The sequence below is a fragment of the Pituophis catenifer genome, unplaced genomic scaffold (genome assembly GCF_029215685.1).
Source record: "Pituophis catenifer annectens isolate HBS135680 unplaced genomic scaffold, rPitCat1.0.hap2 SCAF_8, whole genome shotgun sequence".
Lineage (NCBI taxonomy): Eukaryota > Metazoa > Chordata > Lepidosauria > Squamata > Colubridae > Pituophis > Pituophis catenifer.
In genome coordinates, this window is record NW_027256888.1 from 4,130,231 (window position 1) to 4,149,884 (window position 19,654).

At 44.8% G+C, this 19,654-nt stretch overlaps 1 protein-coding gene across 1 annotated transcript; it reads right to left on the minus strand.

Moving 5' to 3' along the window:
- Positions 1–1,935: 1,935 nt before the first annotated feature.
- NSUN7 (NOP2/Sun RNA methyltransferase family member 7) lies at positions 1,936–17,538 on the minus strand. The gene is made up of 11 exons (XM_070948261.1): positions 17,226–17,538; positions 14,690–14,748; positions 14,216–14,346; positions 13,291–13,443; positions 12,260–12,443; positions 10,284–10,494; positions 9,226–9,369; positions 7,132–7,233; positions 5,792–5,909; positions 4,321–4,444; positions 1,936–2,715 (listed from the first exon to the last, which is right to left on the minus strand). Exons 1-11 carry the CDS (start codon positions 17,536–17,538, stop codon positions 2,071–2,073), a joined length of 2,184 nt encoding a protein of 727 aa, XP_070804362.1. The 3' UTR covers positions 1,936–2,070.
- Between the last annotated feature and the right edge of the window lie 2,116 nt (positions 17,539–19,654).

Consider the following 19,654-nt stretch of genomic DNA (forward strand, 5'->3'; position numbering starts at 1 on the left):
ATTATACTAATTTTTCTCTTCTAGAACAACTTGAGTCCAACCTTGGCAACTTTTAAGACTTGCGGACTTCAACTCCCAGAATTCCCCAGACAGCTGTTTGACAGCAAAGGGATGTTGAGGAGCTAAAATTATTACTGTGTTTTCCCAAAAATAAGATCGGGTCTTATATTAATTTTTGCTCCAAAAGATGCATTAGGGCTTATTTTCTGGTTAGGTCTTATTTTGGAGGAAATACGGTACTAAATGCATCCATCTGGCTGACAATCTTAACTGAGGCTTATTTTGGGAGTAGGGCTTATATTACGAGCATCCTGAAAAATCATGCTAGGACTTATTTTCCAGTTGGGTCTTATTTTCGGGAAAACAGGGTAGCTAATTGCAAGCAAGCAGTGTGATGTAGCAGCTAAAATATGACACAATGCAACCTAAGGATGAATAAACTGAAAATGTGGGAAGAGACTTTGGAGAAGCTCAGCCAACAACAGGTAGTCCTTGACTTACAACAGCTGTTTACATTGGCACTGAAAAAAGGGACTTATGACCATTCCAAGCATCCTTATGGTCACGTGATCAAAATTCAGAGGCCTTAGAAATGGGTTCATATGTACAACCATTCAAGTTCAAGTGATCAGCTTTTGCGACCTTCTGACTGGCTAAGTCAACGAGGAAGCCCGATTCACTTAACAAACCATATTGCTAACTTCACAACCACAACGATTTACTTGACAGCGGAGAAGGAGGCCAAGAAAGGTCGTAAAACGGAGCAAAACCTCACTTTGCCGATGTCTCGCTTAACGACATCGATTCTGGGGCTCCATTGCAGTTGTAAGTCAAAGACTGCCTGTACGATTTCTAGAAACAGGTTTATAATATAAATAAGGAAATGCCCATCAGTTACTCTAGAAAGGATGCCATTGATCCACAGCTATGAAGGACATCATTCTTAGAACGCACAAATCGGCTCCGAAATGTGTACGTCACAACCAGGGGTAGTATTCACTTACTTTCTCTACCGGTTCTCAAATGTGAGTGTCCATGCATGCGCCCAGCCTCAAAAACGTGCCTAAATAGGATGGCATAGAGCCGGGGCAGATTTCCGCAAGCGGTTCAGGCGAACCGGTGCGAACTGGCTGAATACCACCTGTCACAACCAGATTCGTTCGCTCTTTTTGGCAGGGAAGATTTTTTTTAAAAAAAAATAAATAAGTAGTCAAGAAAATAATTAATCAGGAATTGTTTAATATGCTCTGTTTCCAGTTAACCGTACGGCATAATAACTTGATGATTTATACTGAGTTGCTAATGAAGTCTGGTATCACCGCCAAAGGGAAAAGCATGTTAAATCGTGATGCCAACGCCAGAAAAAAAACAAAAAGCCTCTTGCCTCAATGCTTTAACTTTCTTTGTTGTAAAATTCAAGCTTTCTCTTTCAAAGCCGGCTTGTGGCTTTCCAAGTGCTGTACCTTCTTAACAGTGGGCTTTTAAGCAAGCAAGATGTCTACAAGGATCACGTTGAAGGCCAGTTGGGGAAGTCAGGAACGGGGAACGCATTCCCAATCCCCAAGGGAAAAAAAAAATGATCTGAAATATATCGGGGGATAAAAACGAAGCCTCCTCTTCTCTTTATGTAGGTTCCCCCCGGTTTTCATTTGCGTGTGAACGGTTCGCCTTAAAAATTCAGTCGCTTCAAATCCATTCAGGTCCGTGGTGGCTTAACAACTAATTAGCTCTTAGCCCGCGTCAAACTTCATATATAAAGTTCCCTCCAATGATCTGCATAATCCGTAAGTGTGGTTTTATTTTTATTTTTTTTATGGACGTTCAAAGCTGGATGCAAGCGTGACATCATCATCATCATAATTTTTTTAAAACAAAAACATCTTTGCAAAACAGCTCGTTGGTAATAACGTCGAAAGGGAGCCACTTTTCCATTTCTTTCCAAAAGCACTTTACGGCCCAAACGATATTCAGGAGCTGATGGTTCAACGAACATCGGTCTCAAATTATGAGGGGAGAAGGGGGGGGGGGGAGAGAAACAAAAAACCAAAACAAACCAAGATGGCGCCCACTTCAAAGCCACGGACGAGAATGCTTGGTCCCCGGAGGCAGGGGAGGCTCTTTGGACTTAATTAGTCTTTTGGATGACGAAGGGCTGAGAGAACCGTGTTTCGCCCCGATCCAACGATAGTAACAGTGGTTCGTTGAAATCTGGGCCCTGTTCCCTTGGGGGTTAAAATACGGCATCATCACCGGGGGGAGGACGATCTCGACAGGCTTCAGAATCATGACTCGGTCGTCGTTCCTGGACTTCCCGACGTTCCTCTGTTTCTCCAAGACTTTTTGCATGGTGGAGGTGGCGGTGAGGTTATTCTTGGCCATCACGGGCAGAGACGAGTTCGAAAGAGGGTTGGCCGCTTTCTTCAGCGTTACGGGCTCGGTGGTTTGGTTCAACACCTGAGAGCTACTGGAAGCCACCTTAGATCCGGGAGAGGAGGTCTCCGTCGTTCCGGATTTCGTCTCCCGTTCCAAGAACTCCTGAATCCGGGATTGCATCACCGCCTCTTTGATCGGATTCTTCGGCTGGGCGGCTCGGTGCTTCTTCTTCTTTTTCTCTTCTCTCTTGGACGGCTTCGCCAGGTCGATCCCGTCCAGTAGGCCTTTTGCCGCGGCACGGGCCAAAACGTCTTTCACCGTCACCGATTCGGATGGGTCGCGCTAAAAATTGAGCAGAGGACACAGATTAAGCAGAGCCAGGAGCCCGCCAAGGGAACTGCAGATTGGAATACAGGCAGTCCTCGACTTAACGATGGCAAAAGCTCCGAAATTTATGTTGCTAAGCGAGAACGTTGGTTCAGTGAGGTTTGTCCCATTTCACGACCTTCCTTGCTGTTGTTGTTAAGGGAATCGTTGCAGTGGGTAAGTCAGGGGCACGGATGTTAACTGAATCTGGCTTCTCCATTGACTTGGCTCGTCAGAAATTTGGGCACATGACCCCCAGAATATGGCAACTGTCATAAATATGAACTTTTGCAACCTTCCGACAAGCAAAGTCAACAAGGAAGCCAGGCTCACTTAACAAGCGTGTTACTAACTTAACAACTGCAGTGGTTCACTGTGGCAAGAGAGGTCATATAATGGGGCAAAACTCACTTAACAATTGTTCCACTTAGCAACATAAATTTTAGGCTCAATTGTGGTTGTAAGGCAACGCCTTACCTGTATTTCACTCGGTATTGTAGGGCTAATTGTAGCTGGCTGCATTTTCTGGAATGAAAAGCTGGTAATTCTGTAGTCTATGTCTGTATAGACACAACCCTTTCTCATTTTTATCTTTATTTTTTGCAAATCATTATTCAGAAGTCCAAATACAAAACTCCCAAAAAAGAAAAGAAAAAAAAATCACAGAAGCAAGCAAACAAAACAAAACAAAATATATCAGGGGTGAAATCCAGCAGGTTCTGACAGGAAATTTTGAGTAGTTTGGAGAACCAGCAAATACCCCCTTCTGGCTGGCCCGAGAGTGGGGTGGGAATGGAGATTTTGCAATATCCTTCCCCTAGGAGTGGGGAGGGAATGGGGATTTTGCAGTATCCTTCCCCTGCCATGCCCACCAAGCCACGCCCACAGAACTGGTAGTAAAAAAATTCGGATTTCAACACTGATAGGTAGGTAGGTAGATTGATTGATTGATTGTAGATAGATAGGTAGATAGATGGATAGATAGATATAGATAAATAGTAAGATATATTAGATAGAGATAGATGGATGGATGGATGAATTTTATACCGAGATAGACAGATATCTAGACAGACAGACAGATAGATTTAGATAGATGGATTGATATCATAGATAGCTAGATATAGATAAATAGTAAGATATATTAGATAGAGATGGATGGATGGATGATGAATTGAAACCGAGATAGATAGACAGACAGACAGACAGACAGATATAGATAGATGGATTGGTATCATAGATAGATAGATATAGATAAATAGTAAGATATATTAGATAGATAGAGATAAATAGATGATATATAGATAGAGGATAGATAGAGTTTAGATAGATAGATAGAGATAAATAGTAAGATATATTAGAGATAGATAGATATAGGTAAATAGTAAGATATATTAGAGATAGATGATAGATAGATGATAGATAGATATAGATAAATAGTAAGATATATTAGAGATAGATAGATAGATAGATAGATAGATAGATAGATAGATAGATAGATAGACAGACAGACAGATTGATAGATATAGGATAATACGATACATTCCCCTTCCTCATGAGCTGTAATGAAATTTATTGCTTTACCTCTCGGCTTAAAACAGCAATAAAACAGCTATTGGAAATATCTGAGGGCTCTATCCGGAAGACCTTCTGTTCAGATACGTTGACTTCCGACTTGGAACACAAAGGAAGAACTGGTGGACAAAGCCTGAAGCAGATAGAAACACAGAGCATGGAAGGCATTACGTCCAAGAAACATGACTCAGTTCATTGTAATATTCAAAAGACACTGGGACTAAGTTATTTGGTCACTAAATGAAGAAGCAAAGGATCTTGGGCAAGAAAACCCAAAAGTACACATATAGACGGGGGGAAACCAGGCTTAATAATGACTGTGAAAAGGATCTTGGAATCTTAGTGGACAACCAATTAAATATGAGCCAACAGTGTGCGGCGGCAGCCAAAAAAGCCAACGCAATCCTAAACTGCATGAACAGAGGGATACAATCAAGATCAACGGAGGTACTAATACCACTCTATAAAGCCCTAGTAAGACCACACCTAGAGTACTGCATCCAGTTTTGGTCACCACACTATAAAAAAGAGGTTGAGACTCTAGAAAGAGCCCAGAGAAGAGCAACCAAGATGATGAAGGGACAGGAGGCTAAAACATACGATGAACGGTTGCAGGAACTGGGCATGTGCGTGCCAGGACAATATTCTTCTGGTTTCCAGCACGTGCATGTATGCCGGCCACCTGGTCTTCCAGTTTCTAGCGCACATGCGCTCACTAAGACCAGTTGGCCGGCGCGCCGGAACCAGTGGTGGGTTCCTCCCAGTTCGGCCCGGTTCGGTCGAACTGGTAGCGGTGACGATATGACGTCACTGAACCAGTTCTCTTTGTTTGGGAGCTGGGCCCTCCCCCCCCGCGTTATTCTTACCTTTTATTTGGCCCCACCCCCAATCTATTTGCTACCTCCTGAGTCCCAGCTGATCAGCTAGAAGGAAAACTCTTGCCATGGGGCTTCAAAGGGCCGCCCTACAGCTGATCAGTGTTAAAAGGCAGTGTGGTGGTAGACCGGTGTCTCCAAAAACAAATGGGTAGACCGGTGCCTCCAAAACGAAATAGGTTGACCAGGACGCTCCAAGAACAAATGGGTAGACCAGTACAGCTCTGTGGGCAGTTAAAAGCCTGGTAGACCAGTACCTCTGCTAAATCCTAAAGAACTGTCACATGACCATCAAACCATGCCCACAAAATAAGCCACGCCCACAGAACTGGTAGTAAAAAAATTTAGAACCCACCCCTGGCCGGAACGCGAAAGAGCAACGGGCGACGGCTCGCATGCCCAGAGAGATAGCTCTGCGTGCCACTTCCGCCACATGTGCCTTATGTTCATCACGGGTATAGGGACTCTCGCTTGAGCAGGGGGCTGGACTAGAAGACCTCCAAGGTCCCTATCTGGTTCTATTCTGATTATGAACATGCAACCCTTCAAACAGCAACGGCGCAAATATCTTTTGAGGAAAAGAGAGCCGAAGTTGTGTTCCTTACTTGTACGGCTGGGCCTTTGCTCCTTCCGCTCCAGATGCCAAGGCTTTGTTCACCACTACTTCGTTTTCTTCTGGGTACAACGAGCAGGTGCAGTAGACCAGGGCTTGGACTTTAACAACTGCGGGGATTCAAGATCAGGAGGATGAGATGAGGAAATTATTCCAGTTCAAGAGCAAGCTTTGGAGAAATTTCTAAAAGCCGGCGCAAAGGGTGCCAATTCAGAAAATCCTCGCCCTGTTGGGCCTCTCGGTGCTCTCTAAGCCTGGTTGTTTTCTTGAAGACGTTCAAGAAAACATTGAACCAATGTTTGAATATTGAATATTACCCAACTAGGTAACATCATCAATGCGACGTGATGATGCTAGCTAGTTGGATCACGAAATATTGCAATGGCTGTGTATTTGGCTTTCCATACTGGGGAAATGTTCGTTGGATTATATTTTGCATACAAGTCTGGGAGTCGAACTCTCGGTTTCTTAAAAGTGGCCAAGGTTGGGAAACATTTGACTTGCGAGCTTAAAATTTCTTTATTTCTTTATTTTATTTTATTTTATTTTATTTTATTTTATTTATTTTATCTTATTTTATTTTATTTTATTTTATTTTATTTTATTTTATTATTTTATTTTATTTTTTTATTTTATTTTATTTTATTTTATTATTTTATTTATTTTATTTTATTTTATTTTATTATTTTATTTTATTTTATTTATTTTATTTTATTTTATTTATTTTATTTATTTTATTTTATTATTTATTTTTTTATTTTATTTTATTTTATTTTATTTTATTTTATTATTTTATTTTATTTTATTTTATTTTATTTTATTTTATTTTATTTTATTTATTCATTTTATTTTATATACCGCCCTACTCCCGAAGGACTCAGGGCGGTGAACAGCCGTAGAATAAAACATATAAATACAAAATTTAAAATAAAATAAAACGAATTAAATAATTTGGCTGAGCAAATTTAAAAACCCCAATAATTTAAAACCAAATTTAAAATGTCCATTTAAAAAGGGGAAAGATTTAGGTCAGGCCAGCTTGATGAAATAAGAAAGTCTTGAGCGCGCGACGGAAGGTACGCAGATCCGGGATCCTCCGTATCTCCGGGGGGGAGCTCGTTCCAGATAGAAAATCTGGAAAATCTAGAAAATTCAGATTTTTGTCCCTCAGTCTGCTAAGATCTAATACGGGAGGCTTGGAGTAGAGAAGAACTAAATCTTGCTTTTAATAAGAGACAAAGGAGCTGAGTAGCAACAATTGGGAAGGGTGCATTGTTACAGATACACGACTGTAGCTATTGTCGGATTGAGTTCATGGCAAGTACAACTCACACTGCATTGCGTGGGTCAGCTCTTTCAGCTGCTGTTGAGCAAGGGTGCTTAGCTTGTCTTCAGCTACCGATCCTTGAGACAGATCTCGAAGTAACTCGGCATCTAGAGAGGAAATTCAGCAAAACGACTACTGTGACAATCGGATATTGGTGGTCGGAAAACAATGAACAGCAGCGGCGAGCAAAGCCTAACAAACAGAGTGGGGCTTCCCAAAATCGGGCACGATGGTTGAAGATCGGATACAGATACAGATTAACAGAGTTGGAAGGGACCTTGTAGGTCATCTAGTCCAACCCTCCGCCCAAGAAGACCCTACACCATTTCTGACAGAGGGCAGCCCAGTCTCTTCTTGAAAGCCTCCAATGATGAAGCTCCCACAACTTCTGAAGGCAACTTCTGTTCCATGGGTTGATTGCTCTCACTGTCGGAAATTTCTCCTTATTTCTAGGTTGAATCTCTCCTTGGTCAGTTTCCGTCCATCGTTCCTTGTCTGGCCTTCAGGTGCTTTGGAAAATAGCTTGACCCCCTTCCTCTCTGGGACAGTCCCTCAAATATTGGAAGACTGCTCTCATGTCTCCCCTGGTCCTTCTCTTCACTAGACCAGCCATGCCCAGTTCCTGCAACCGTTCATCGTACGTTTTAGCCTCCAGTCCCCTCATCATCCTGGTTGCTCTTCTCTGCACTCTTTCTAGAAAAAAAGATGGTTTATACTTTCTAGAATTCACGTGTTTTAGTTCTGCTGTCACCTAATTATTATGGAACACCTCCCGTTCAGGGTGAAATGGCTTGGGTTTAGTTAACTTTGGCCCAAACTCAATCCCTGGTTTGCTGGTTCCCGGGAACTACAATAGATATCCTTCAAGGCAGTGAAATGGTGCTTCCACAATCACAATGTGGGGCTGCTGGAATGGAAGCCCAGCCACGCCCAATCCCCATAGGGTGGTGGACATCTTCACTAGACTGTCATGATTTGCTTGAAAACTAAACCAATGGCTGCAGGAATTGGGTTTCGCTAGAGAAAAGAAGGATTAGGGGGGACATGATAGCAGTATTCCAGTATTTGAGGAGCTGCCATAAAGAAGAAGGGGTCAATTTATTTTCCAAAGCACCAGAGGGCAGGACAAGAAACAATGATTAGAAACTAATCAAGGAGAGAAGCAACCTGGAATTAAGGAGAAACTTCCTAACAGTGAGGACAATTAATTAGTGGAAAAGATTGCCTTCAGAAGTTGTGGGTGCTTCCTCACTGGAGATTTTTAAGAAGAGACTGGACAACCATTTGTCTGAAATGGTACAGGGTCTCCTGCTTGAGCATGGGGTTGGACTAGAAAATCTCCAAAGATGAGGGAGGAGAAGGAAAAGATAGAGGAAGAAGGAGGAGAAGATAGATGAGGAGGATGGAGGAGAAGAAGATAGAGAAGGAGGAGGAGAAGTTAGATGAGGATGAGAGAGGAGAAGGAGAAGATAGAGGAAGGAGGAGAAGATAGATGAGGAGGAAGGAGAAGGAGAAGATAGAGGAGGAAGAGGAGAAGTTAGATGAGGATGAGAGAGAAAGAAAAGATAGAGAAGGATGAAGAAGGAGAAGATAGATGAGGGTGAAGGAGGAGAAGGAGAAGATAGAGAAGGAGGAGGAGAAGTTAGATGAGAATGAGAGGAGAAGGAGAAGATAGAGGAAGAAGGAGGAGAAGATAGATGATGAGGGAAGGAGAAGATAGAGAAGGATGAAGAAGGAGAAGATAGATGAGGATGAGGGTGGAGAAGGAGGAAGAAGGAGAAGATAGATGAGGATGAGGGAGGAGAAGGAGAAGATAGAGAAGGAGGAGAAGTTAAATGAGGATGAGAGAGAAGGAGAAGATAGAGAAGGAGGAAAAAGGAGAAGATAGATGAGGATGAGAGGAGAAGGAGAAGATAGAGAAGGAGGAAGGAGGAGGAGAAGGAGAAGAAAGAGTAGGAAAAGAAAAAGGAGAAGATAGATAAGGAGGAGGGAGGAGGAGGAGAAGGAGGCCAAAGGGAATTTAGTTAATGACCAGAATTGGCACAGAAAGAGAAGCATCCTTCCCTAGAACTAGGCCTCGTAAACTTTTGGGAAGTTACCTTCGTGCTCTTTTAAAATAAACTCGATGGGATTGCTGACCCCCAGACCGGAACAACGAGGCAGGAGCAAAATCACTTTCACTTTCTGCAGCTTGGAAAACGTGGGCTCGATGTTGGCAAAATCTTCATGAAGCAGCTCGATATCTGGCGAAGTGGGAGGAGGAGGAGGAGGAGGAGGAGGAGAAAAAAAACAAAAGGAAGACAATGTAAGTTAGAAACGGGACTGAACGGATGCTGCAGCCGAGCTGACGCGCCTTCGACACTGTCACTCTCCGTTGAGGTCGTTGCGGCTCCGGAGTGAGACAAAATTCGCATGAAAGCGAATTGTCACTTCAAAAACTTTCATAGGGGTTAACAAACGCTTCCTGGAAGTATCGGTCGTCCTGGACTTACGACCGTTTGTTGAGTGGTCGCTGAAATTCACAACAGCACCGAAAAAAGGGACCCGTGACCCGTTTTTTTTTTTTTCACACAACCGTTGCGGCATCCCTACAGTCATCATCATGTAACAACCCCATAATCCCTTGCAGGGTGGAGTCTGGGCAACTGAATGGAACTAGCAGAGTGTTTTACTGGCCGGATACCTTTCCTGTCGCCAGTGCGGAGTTTTGTTCAGCAGATGTATCCTCATTGTGCCCAGAGAGAGAAATATCTGCCTCTACCTAGGATCGAACTCACAGCCTCCTGATTGTGAGGCGAAAGCTCCATCTCTAGGCCCCTGCACCACTCTTGCAGCATCCCTGAGCAAAATTCAGGTGATTGGCAACTGAGGTTCATATTTATGACGGTCACAGTGTCCCTGGTGTCATGCGATTTCCCCTTTTGTGACCATCCGACAAGCGAAGTCAACGGGGAAGCCAGATTCGGTTAACAACTGTGTTCCTCTGTTAGCAACTGCGGTGATTCACTTAACAATTGGGGCAAGGAAGGTTGGGGTGACACTCACATAACATCTGTCTTGCTTAGCGACAGAAATGCTGGGCTCCATTGCGGTCGTACATTGAGGACCATCTGTCAGGCTTTTGATAACAAAAGAATGCCACTGATCTTGTACTTACTTTTACACTCCATGCGTGCAAAGAGATCCTTCAATTCAACTTCTCGGGCCGCAGACTTCACTCCGCATACAAACACCCGGGAAGTCTCCTGATTGGTCAGCACCGACATGTGGGCTACTGTGAGCCAGGATCCCATTTGCGCAATTAAAATATCGTCGTCCATATTCAGCAGAGATTTCACCGAATGTACCGCCAGACTCCGGGAGTTATCCTAAGGATGAGAGGGAAACACCGGCGTGGGAATTATTCAGCTCTCCAACCGCGTACCTTGTTCTGGGACCGTATGGCATTGTAGGTGGGGTAACCTGAGTCAAAACAATGCTTTGACTGACAGCAGTAGCACTTAAGGCTTACATGTTACTTCATAATCTTTACTGCCCTTTCTAAGTGTTTTACCGATTGCCCCCCAGCAATCTGGGTCCTCATTTTACCAACGTCGGAAGGAGGGAAGACTGAGTCAACCTTGAGCTCGGTCAGGATCGAACACCTGGCAGTCGGCAGAATTATCTTGCAATACTGCATTCTAACCACAGGGAGGGAGGGAGGGAGGGAGGGAGGGAGGGAGGGAGGAAAGGAAGGAAGGAAGGAAGGAAGGAAGGAAGGAAGGAAGGAAGGGACTAGCAATAGCACTTAAGACTTATATACCGCTTCACAGTGCTTTCCAGCCCTCTCTAAGCAGTTTACAGAGTCAGCCTCTTGCCCCCAACAATCTGGGTCCTCATTTCACCCACCTCGGAAGGATGGAAGGCTGAGTCAACCTTTGAGCCAGTCAGGATCGAACTGCTGGCAGTGGGCAGAGTCAGCCTGCAATCCCGCCTTCTAACCCCTGCGCTCTTTCTTTGACGGATGCACCCGTTTCATCTGGGTTTTTTTGCAGAGAGAAGACCTGCAACCAGTTCTTGCGTTACGGGTTTCCGTTTGCAAGCGAAGGAGTGTAACTACACAAAACACAAACAGAGGTACTGGCTCTACATCAGGGTTGTGTGTGTGTGTGTGTGTGTTTGATCTTGGCAAGTTTAAGACTTGTGCACTTCAACTCCTTCAAAATCCCCCCAACCAGCAAAGTCTCAAAGCTGCCAAGGTTGGACATCCCATTTTGGGGGGACCGTCATCCTGGAAGGCTCCAAAGACTTCTTCAGTAGGGTGAACCAGTGGCGGGATTCAAATAATTTAACAACCGGTTCTCTGCCCTAATGACCGGCTGGGTGGGCGTGGCCATGGTGGGCGTGGCCAGGGGGTGTGACAGGTGGCACTTGGCTTCCTGCACCCCCCTGGGAGCAAAAACGGGCCGCGGGGGGGGACACACCAGGGATGGGTTCTACTTACCTTCTTAATGACGTCGGGTCGGTAGGCAGAGCCTCCCGCCGGTTTTACTACCGGTTCTTCCGAACCGGGGGCAACCCACCACACTGCCCCCCCCCCCCGCGCCCCATTTTGAGCCTAGGAGGCCTCCCTGCATTTACCTGAGAGCCAAAACGGGGCATAATAATTATTATTATTATTATTATTATTATTATTATTATTATTATTATTATTATTATTATTATTATTTTATTTCTATACCGCCCTTCTCCCGAAGGACTCAGGGCGGTGTACAGCCAATTTAAAAACACAAGACACAACAATGATTAAAAATTAAAATAATTAAATAGATTTGGCCGATTTAAAACCCCAAAAATTTAAAATACCCCAATTTAAAATTATTATGTTGAAAGCCCGGCCTGGCGGAACAACAGGGTCTTCAATGCGCAGCGAAACACCCGGAGATCGGAGATCTTACGTATTTCCGGGGGCAGTTCATTCCACAGGGCTGGGGCTCCCACAGAGAAGGCCCTCCCCCTGGGTGTCGCCAGCCGACATGTGGAGACTCTTGGAAGGGGCGGTGTGGGGAGGGACGGAGCCAGCCAGCAATTTAACTACCTGTTCGCCCGAACCGGCTGAATCCCAACACCAGAGTGCACCCTCTTTTCACTTACTTGCAAGAGGAGCTTGTGATCGGTGTAGAGTTCCGAGGTCAGCAGCTTTTCTTTAAGGGAAGACGGGAAAATGAGTCCATCCTCGCAGTGTTTGTCCTGGCAATATGTGTAACCGTCAAAATGGGAGATGGACTCGACTTTCGTGAAGCCCTCTTTCTGCAAGAAGCCGTGGACTTCTTCCAGGCTGTAACAGTAAGCCACAGGTGTTATTAACGTGGCACATGACGGAAGCGAAAAAGAACAACAACAACAAAATCAACTTTAGGTTTGTAGGTACAGGAAGTCCTCAATTTACAGCCACAATTGAGCCCTGAATTTATGTTGCTGAGTGAGAAATTGGTTCAGTGAGTTTTGCCCCATTTTACAGCTCCTTGTTCTGACCCAGCTCCCCAAACACGACAAATCCTCTGTATTTAAATCAATGATTCCTTTATTAGGAGTGCCGGCAGCCCTGGCAAAAAGTTTCTCTCTCACCACAAGCTAACAAGTCCGTCCATCTGGAAGATGAATAATTGTCTGCCACATCTATTCATCTCCGCCTCCTGCCTTTTATCTATCCCCACAGCTAGGGTGAGGCTTCGCTAGCAGCAGTGGCTCTCCTGTCCCAAGGACCGGTCCATAGATTTCCACTGCTCTCCTCTCCTCTCCCTTCTGTGCATCCGCATATCAGGCACTGGGCCCAGCTGTTCCTCCTCTTCCTCATCAGCCACCTCCATATCTGGAGGCTGTTGACTCTCTATCTGAGGGCTGACGGACGGCCCAGGCTCTGGAGGCTGGGGAGAGCGAAAAGCGGGCCTACCGTGCCATCGTGTGCCAGGAGTGTGGGGAGTGGGGGGAGGGTCACACGTGCATGCGCGGGGGCAGGGCGCATAGATTTATGGGTGTGGGCAGGCACGAAACCCAAACCCCCCTGCTTCTGGCACGCGATAGCAAAAAGGTTAGGCATTACCGGTTTAAAGAGTCACCGACCATTGAAAAATTTGCATGAAGGAAAATGGCGGGCAAAAGAAAAAAAAAAACCCAGAGCTCACCTGACTTTCAAGGTGTTCACCCAGGCGTAGAGTGGCAAGGTTGACGCCCTCTGCTCTTGCCTCCGAATTGTTTCCGGCAGGATATGCTCGATGGTAAGAGCGTCGTGTTTGATTCGGCATCTCGCCAAGGCGGCGGCCAGCTTGGTCTTAAAACTAGAGATTCCGAAAGGAAGGACATTTGAGCTTCAGGCTTCGTCCTGAGGACAACAGGAATTCCAGCCTGGCTCACATATCAGCATCGAAATTACGGCGAGGAACCCTTGGTCCCGGGAGAGGTAGGCAGTTTTCTTGAGACACAGTCATGAATTTTTTTTTAAAAAAAATGAAGGATAGCTAGCCAAAGCGCAATTTAGAATATTTGTAGCTCAGGGTTGAACTGTGAGGTCCTTGGTTCTCCCTGAGCTTGGTTGTTTTCTTACAGAAGTTGCACAACCTAGGAGGAGGAGGAGGAGGAGGAGGAGGAGGAGGAGGAGGAGGAGGAGGAGGAGGAGGAGGAGGAGGAGAAGGACAACTGGGTGGGATCCTTGGTGCTCCCTGAGCTTGGTTGTTTTCTTGCAGATGTTTCATGACCCAACAAGGCAACATCCTCAGTACTAGAAGGGGAGAGGAGGAGGAGGAGGAGGAAGAGGAAGAGGAAGAGGAAGAAGAAGAAGAAGAAGAAGAAGAAGAAGAAGAAGAAGAAGAAGAAGAAGAAGAGGGGGAGGGGGAGGGGGAGGGGGAGGAGGAAGAACAGCAAAACAACAGCTCTCAGAGAGCAAGCCCCACTCCCTTCTACTGCTGAAGACACTAGCTGGACAACAGACCCAGAGCAAACCTTCATAATTAAATAATAATAGGATTCCGGGCATCTCTTTCCCCCTTCCTCCCACATGGGAAACAAAATGAGATTTCCCGGCCAGCAGCCCTGTGTTTTCGGGAGGTCTACCTGCATAGATAATGCTCCACTTCTTGAACTTCTGCTACGGTTTCTTCGTCCTCGGGAATCGAGCGAGCTTCAAACTTCCGGTCCTGAAGGTCATACAGCATCACCACGACTAAGCTGGTCAAGTCATCTGACTGCAAGAGGACCAGATGGACATCAAGGCCAAGCAACATCAATATCGACAGCCCTTGAGTTACGACCGTTCACTTAGTGGCCGTTCGGAAGTTACAACGGCCACTGGAAAAAAGGGACCGATGATCGTTTTTCACACCTACGACCGTTTCAGCCTGGCCTAGGATGATGGCTTTAGTCTCCCCTGCACCAACCTTGGTGGAACTTCCAAGCAATATATGAAAATTATATTTATTTATTTATTTTTTAACATGATACCCAAGGAGCCTCCGATAAGATTGGCTTGAACTATGCTGCAATGGAAACACGGCTAATATTTGAACAACGAATTCGGTGTCTACTCACTATTGATTGCAAGGGGTAAACGCCGCTGTCTATCAACATATATTCCAAAACTTCTTGATCTATAGGGGAGAAAAGGAGAAAAGAAGATAAGGAGAGGCATGGCAAGCGATCGCAAAGGGATCTTCAAAGGCTCAGATGCCGTTCAAAATGGTTAACAACCTGAAAATAGATATAGAGATACAGAATAACAGAGTTTCCACCCGTTGCTTCTTGCCCTGCCTTCGGGTGCTTTGGAGAATAAATTGACCTCCTCTTATTTATGGCAACCTCTTAGATATCGGAAGACCGCTATCATGTCACCCCTAGTCCTTCTTTTCATTAAACTAGACAAACCCAATTCCAGCAACCGTTCTTCATATACCGTATTTTTCAGAGTATAAGACGCACTTTTTCCCTCCTAAAAGAGGCTGAAGATTTGGGTGCATCTTATACTCCGAATTTAACCCCGCATGGTGCCCAAAATGGCTACCTGGAACAGCTGCTGCCTTCTCTTACTCCTTCAGCTTTGCTTGCTTTAGTCACTGGAGCTCCCTCCGAGGATCAGCTGTGCTTTTGAAGCTGTTTTTCAGCCCCAACGCAAGCAAAGCGCTCTTCCGTGCTTTGCCTGCTTTTCTAATTGCTGCTCCCTCCGACGATCAGCTGTGCTTTAGAAGCTGCTTTTCAGCCCCAATGCGAGAGAAGCTATCTTCTGTGCTTTGCCTGCTTTTCTAATTGCTGCTCCCTCCGACGATCAGCTGTGCTTTAGAAGCTGCTTTTCAGCCCCAATGCGAGAGAAGCTATCTTCTGTGCTTTGCCTGCTTTTCTAATTGCTACTCCCTCTGATGATCAGCTGTTTTTTAGCCCCAACCAGCCCCAACCTCAAAACCAATGAGTGAACTAATGTGCTGAAGCTGACCAGGCTAAGGACTAGCCAGATGAATACCCGGTAGACAGAATCTTTTTTCCCTATTTTCCTCCCCAAAAACTAAGGTACGTCTTATATTCTGGTGCATCTTATACTCCGAAAACTACGGTATTTTATTCTCCAGCTCTTCTCTACATTCTTTCTAGAGTCTCCACAACAATTTTTATAGCGTGGCAACCAAAACTGGATGCCGTATTCCAAGAGCAAAGGAGGGAATCAGACTTCCTTAAACTCCAATTTTTGAATTCAGGCCCCCGTCTTTAGCGATATGATAGAATCCTTGTACTTTTGTCAATTCCTTAATGGAATTGTTACATTAAATCTCACCCATGGAGGTGACAGATCACTGAGAGAAAACAACAGATTCTCCCCTTGACCTGGGGAACCATTTTCAGCTGTTTCCATGGACTCAGACTGGATTCCTATTTTTGGCACACCGATTCAGACATAGCTGTCTCTGTTTTGCAGGTTACCCGGGGTAACTCTCTCGCCAGCTCACTTTCATTCATGACTGACCTTTCGGGATAAAAAGATGATGATTGACTTTGGGGGTGGATGGGAAAACTTTCACAGAGTCTTCCATAAAGCTTAAAAATGGAAGATTCCTCCAAGTGCTGGGAGATTCGATGGCGTTATGTTTGCATGGACTGAGTCCAATTCTTTTTTTTTTCTTTTGGTAGTGACGCATGATTTAATTGATGTATTTTTCAGTTTTTAAAATATTTACAGGGTTTTTAAAATATTTACATAGCCACCCATCCTTCCGACAATATGGGCCACGGCAAACGGGCTGCGGCGAATGGGCCGCTGCGATGGTGAACAGGCTGTGCTGAACGGGCTGTGGCCGCGGCGAATGAGCCGCAGCCACAGCGAACGAGCTACGGCGAACGAGCAACGGAGAATGGGCCACAGTGGCGGCAAATGGGCCATGGCCAACGGGTGGCAGTGAAAGGCAGATTTTTTTTCTCGTTTTCCTCCTCCCAAAAACGTAGATGCGTCTTATGCTCCGGTGCATCTTATAGTCCGAAAAATATGGTAATTGGGTGAAAACCGCAGGAACCGTTAAGAGTCGGTTTTCACCAGCCTGTGCCAATATGATCTAGCCAATAAAACTGCTCTTTGAGGAATCTACCTGCCTCGGAGTTCTAATTATTATGGGTGTATTACTTGGAATCCTGACAGGTGACTCCGAGGCCCGTAAATCAGGGGTGGGTTCAAAATTTTTTTACTACCGGTTCTGTGGGCGTGGCTTATTTTGTGGGTGTGGCTTGGAGGTCATGTGACTAGGTGGGCGTGGCTAGCTGGTCAGAGTCATTTCTGGAAGGTCCTCGCACTTACGACCCGACTCATTTGTTTGCTTTTAACACTGATCAGCTGTAGGGCGGCCCTTTGAAGCCCTGCGGCAAGAGTTTAAACAGTTTTTTTTCCCTCTAGTCATCAGCTGGGACTCAGGAGGCAGCAATAGATTGGGGGTGGGACCAAATAAAAGGTAAGAATAACGTGGGTGGGGGGGTGGGAGGGCGGGGGGGGAGAACCGGTTCGGTGACGTCATATCGTCACCGCTACCGGCTCGGCCGAACCGGACCGAACCGGGAGGAACCCACCACTGCCGTAAATGCGTTTTCTACTTACATTTTAGAGCGCTGAAGGCCAGTTCGTAGGACAAACGCTGGAATTCTTCGTCTTTGAAATCCGGAAGAGATGGCAATGGCCCGGTTCCGTATTTCACCAGGATTTTATCGTGAGGTTTTTCATTACGGACGCTTTGGAAAATCTGGGCGGCACTGAGGTACAGGGAGTCTTGATACCCGTTTTTCACAACCGCCTCTGTCGAACTGATGTCGGAAGGCAGTATTTCACTGGAAAATATTGTTTCGTGCATGCTAGAAAGCTCGCTTGCAATATTGTGGTCTGCGGACCCCAAGCTGCTCCTTAGAATCGGCATGGTTGTCGTACAGATGGGGTTTTCGGCGTGGCAGGCGGTAAATCAGAATCTTAAAAACCCTGTGGAAATACAGAGAAGGCCCAAAACGGGCATTACAAGAAACATCCGGCTGAAATTCAACTCTGTACCTTTTCTTAAATGGAAACCGCGCAGCATTGTGTCCTGGCAGTCAACACGGGGACGTCGCGGAATTCCACACCGTAGAAGACGTGTACACGAAGTGGAGAAAGTGAAAGAACATGAGGCAAAGCCAGAACAGGAAGAGAGACAACATAACACAGCATCAGTTAACAATAGTTGAGGCCACCAAAAGAGCAAGAGCCAGAATTTTGTATCTGCCCTAACAGGTAAAGGAGGAGGAGGAGGAGGAGGAGGAGGGAGGAGGAGGAGGAGGAGGAGGAGGAGGAGGAGGAGGAGGAGGAGGAGGAGGAGGAGGAGGAGGAAAGCTGGGAGGTCCTTAGTGCTCTCTGAAGTTGGTTATTTTCTGGCAGACATTTCATGACCCAACTAGGGAACATCATCAGTGCTAGAAGGAAGTAGGATATGTGGAGAGGAAGAGGAAGAGCCTTCTCTGTGGGGGCACCTGCCCTCTGGAACGAGCCGCCCCCGGAGATTCGTCAGATTCCCGACCTTCGTACCTATCGCCGCGCCCTTAAAATACTATTATTCCATCAAGCAGGGCTGGCCTAAAATATTATTTTTAATGGGTTATTTTATTTTAGATCATTGGCCAAACTATTTAATAATTTTAAATTGTTTTTAACTTTTATACTGTTGATTTTTATCTTGGCTGTACACCGCCCTGAGTCCTTCGGGAGAAGGGCGGTATAAAAATTTAATAAAACTAAACTAAAACTAAACTAAACTACTACCGGAACAGTTTAATAAAGGGAATACATATTTAATTTTGCATGTAGTAACGGCAGCAAGAATAGTCTTTGCACAACAATGGAAAAATGATGAGGTCCCGACAGATGAAAGTGTAATAAAAAATATATATTAGAATGTGCTGAGAATGGATAGATTGACACTTAAGATAAAAGAAAAGGAAGAAACAGAATACTTTAATTCAACTTGGGATATATTTTACCAAAGGTTAACTAACAAAAACAGAGGTTAGGATTTAAAAAAGGATTCAAAGAGAGAATAAAAAATCTGTTATCGAAAATATTGCAAGATGGATAAACAAATTGTTTTATTATTTTATGATGAATATTGATATGTTTATTTAGATGACTAGTACGATTAGGATAATGGTTGTACCTTCACTTCAAATTAATTATGCCCAGACCAGCACGCTATTCAGATAGACATGGAATTTTAAAAAATATTTTTAATGAAAAAATGTACCAATAAAACATATATTCAAAAAAAATAAAAACAAAATCATTCTCTCCCGAGCTTATGTTTCGCTTCCTTGTGAAAAGCTGGACGTGCCTCTGACTTGGTCAAACTTGATCAAAAGTTCATCAACGGAGTCAAACATCGACAAAAACTGCCAAAAAATCCCACATTTGCAACGCAGCCATGAAAAATGGAGTTTAAGGGGCAGCCCCAAAGCTTCAAAAAGATACCTTCCCTAGGAATAGAGATAGAGGAAGGGAGGAGAGAGGAGAGGGAGAGAAAGAAGAAAGGGAAAAGGAGAGGAAGAAAAGGGAGGGGAAAGAGGAGTAGGAGAGAAGGTTAGAAGGGGGGGAAGAAGAGAGGAGTGGGGGAAGGGAAGGGGAAGTAGGAGAGAGAAGGAGAGGAAGAACAAAGAAAGTAGGAGGAGAAAGAGGAAGGAAAAGACAGGAGAAGAAGAAAGGTTGGAGGAAAGATAAATGGGAAAAGGGGAGCCCCGAAAAAATAAAAAATGAAAGTTAAAAGAGAAGATGAATGAAAAATGATGGATAAATGACTGTACATGTAAATGTGTTTATGAGAAATAAAAATAAAAAACTTTTTTGGAAAAAAAAAAGAAAGAAAAGAAAAGATACGTTCCCTATATACTGAATTGAAAAGTTCCTCTTTTTTTTTTTTTTTTTTGCTCCCTGGCAGTTACAAAGTTCTTTTCATGCCACCGGCAGCACATTAGCTGCGTAGAATTCAAGACACAAATCTGTTTTTATACACCGTA